Source organism: Volvox carteri, assembly GCF_000143455.1.
Source record: "Volvox carteri f. nagariensis unplaced genomic scaffold VOLCAscaffold_255, whole genome shotgun sequence".
NCBI classification, from domain to species: Eukaryota; Viridiplantae; Chlorophyta; class Chlorophyceae; order Chlamydomonadales; family Volvocaceae; genus Volvox; species Volvox carteri.
In genome coordinates this window covers 15,625-18,457 of record NW_003307791.1, presented here as the reverse complement: position 1 = coordinate 18,457, position 2,833 = coordinate 15,625, and the positions used below count along the sequence as shown (strand labels likewise).

The following is a 2,833-nucleotide window of genomic DNA, read 5'->3' as shown; positions in this document are numbered from 1 at the left end:
TACGATCTGCAGGCATATGCGATCTGCAAGCATATGCGCTCTGCAAGCATATGCGATGTGCAAACATATGCGATGTGCAAGCATATATGCGATCTGCAAGCATATGCGCTCTGCAAGCATATGGGATGTGCAAGCATATGCGATCGTGCAAGCATATGTGATCTGCAAGCATATGCGCTCTGCAAGCATATGTGATCTGCAAGCATATGCGATCTGCAAGCATATGCCGTATGCAAGCATATGGGATGTGCAAGCGTATATGATCTGCAAGCATATGCGATCTGGAAGCATATGCAGATATGCAAGCATATGCGATCTGCAAGCATGTACGACCTGCAGGCATATGCGATCTGCAAGCATATGCGCTCTGCAAGCATATGGGATGTGCAAACATATGCGATGTGCAAGCATATATGCGATCTGCAACCATATACAATCTGCAAGCATATGGGATGTGCAAGCGTATGCGATCGGCAAGCATATGTGATCTGCAAGCATATGCGCTCTGCAAGCATATGTGATCTGCAAGCATATGCGATGTGCAAGCATATGCCGGTATGCAAGCATATGGGATGTGCAAGCGTATGTAGATCTGCAAGCATATGCGATCTGCAAGCATATGCGATCTGCAAGCATATGCGATCTGCAAACATATGCGATCTGCAGGCATATATGATCTGCAAGCATATGCGCTCTGCAAGCATATGGGATGCGCAAGTGTATGTGATCTGCAAGCATATGCGATGTGCAAGCATATGCGCTCTGCAAGCATATGCGCTCTGCAAGCATATGCGATGTGCAAGCATATGCGATCTGCAACCATATGCGACCTGCAAGCATATGCGCTCTGCAAGCATGTGGGATGTGCAAGCGTATGCGATCTGCAAGCATATGCGATGTGCAAGCATATGCGCTCTGCAAGCATAAGCGATCTGCAAGCATATGCGATGTGCAAACATATGCGATCTGCAAGCATATGCGATCTGCAAGCATATGGGATGTGCAAGCATATGCGATCTGCAACCATATGCGATCTGCAACCATATGCGATCCGCAAGCATATGCGATCTGCAAGCATATGCGATGTGCAAGCATATGCGATGTGCAAGCATATGCGATCTGCAAGCATATGCGATCTGCAAGCATATGCGATGTGCAAGCATATGCGATCTGCAAGCATATGCGATCTGCAAGCATATGCGATCTGCAAGCATATGTGATCTGCAAGCATATGCGATGTGCAAACATATGCGATCTGCAAGCATATGCGATCTGCAAGCGTATGCGCTCTGCAAGCATATGGGATGCGCAAGCATATGCGATGTGCAAGCATATGCGATGTGCAAGCATATGCGATGTGCAAGCATATGCGATGTGCAAGCATATGCGATGTGCAAGCATATGCGATCTGCAAGCATATGCGCTCTGCAAGCATATGCGCTCTGCAAGCATATGCGCTTTGCAAGCATATGGGATGTGCAAGCGTATGAGATATGCAAGCATATGCGATGTGCAAGCATATGCGATCTGCAAGCATATGCGCTCTGCAAGCATATGCGATCTGCAAGCATATGTGATGTGCAAGCATATGCGATGTGCAAACATATGCGATCCGCAAGCATATGCGATCTGCAAGCATATGCGCTCTGCAAGCATATGGGATGCGCAAGCATATGCGATGTGCAAGCATATGCGATGTGCAAGCATATGCGATGTGCAAGCATATGCGATGTGCAAGCATATGCGATGTGCAAGCATATGCGATCTGCAAGCATATGCGCTCTGCAAGCATATGCGCTCTGCAAGCATATGCGCTTTGCAAGCATATGGGATGTGCAAGCGTATGAGATATGCAAGCATATGCGATGTGCAAGCATATGTGATATGCAAACATATGCGCTCTGCAAGCATATGCGATCTGCAAGCATATGCGATGTGCAAGCATATGTGCTCTGCAAGTATATGTGATCCGCAAGCATATGCGATCTGCAAGCATATGCGGTATGCAAGCAATGCAGTATGCAAACATATGCGATCTGCAAGCAAATGCGATCTGCAAGCATATGCGATCTGCAAGCATATGCGCTCTGCAAGCATTTGGGATGTGCAAGCATATGCGATGTGCAAGCATATGCGCTCTGCAAGCATATGCAGACCGGACCCGAACGAGAGCTACGGCCCCCTCGGGACCGGAGGGACCGCGCCTCGTGCGTTTTCTATGTGGCGACTTGGAAATGTGCACTGCCCGGGTAGCTCAGTCGGTAGAGCGCAAGGCTCTTAACCTTGTGGTCGTGGGTTCGAGCCCCACCTCGGGCGTAAAAGGCGGTGGCAGAGCCACTTTTGACCTGGCTGGCAGCTACAACGCGTGCAGGCCGTCATTTTCCAATCGCTCCTGGCCACCCCCATCAATCACGCCCACTTAGCAAGGCACTTGCTTGCTTTAGGAAAAGCAACGAAACTGCATTCAGCTAGTGTGCAGTATACTTGGCATCAGAGTTGTGGGATGACATGGAAAACAGAGCTGTTGGGGGTGGGCGGCCCAAAGTCAAGTAGCAAAGGCAGTTGCATTAGCAACAGCAAGGAAACTGCACTACAATGCGCTAGTGCGTGGTAGACTTGGCATCCGAACTGTGACACGACATGGAAAACCCAGCTGCTGTGGTGCTGTCACCGTAGGATGACAACCGCAGCTGCTGCAGGTTTGATGGCCGGAAGCCAGCGATCTGCTGGGAGTGCCTGTGGGAGTGCCTGTGGGACTACATGGACCAAAATCCAATGCCGCACCCGATGCGATTCAAACGCACGCGGGGAAACCCCACCGCCTTAGCAGGGC

The 2,833-nt window shown here is 49.8% G+C and overlaps 1 protein-coding gene across 1 annotated transcript; it reads left to right on the top strand.

Moving 5' to 3' along the window:
• Positions 1–942: 942 nt before the first annotated feature.
• On the top strand, positions 943–1,968 carry VOLCADRAFT_71227 (uncharacterized protein; the record flags this gene model as incomplete). Its single annotated transcript, XM_002959448.1, has 1 exon — positions 943–1,968. The coding sequence occupies one exon, from the start codon at positions 943–945 to the stop codon at positions 1,966–1,968; it is 1,026 nt and encodes a 341-aa protein (XP_002959494.1).
• Positions 1,969–2,833: the final 865 nt, after the last annotated feature.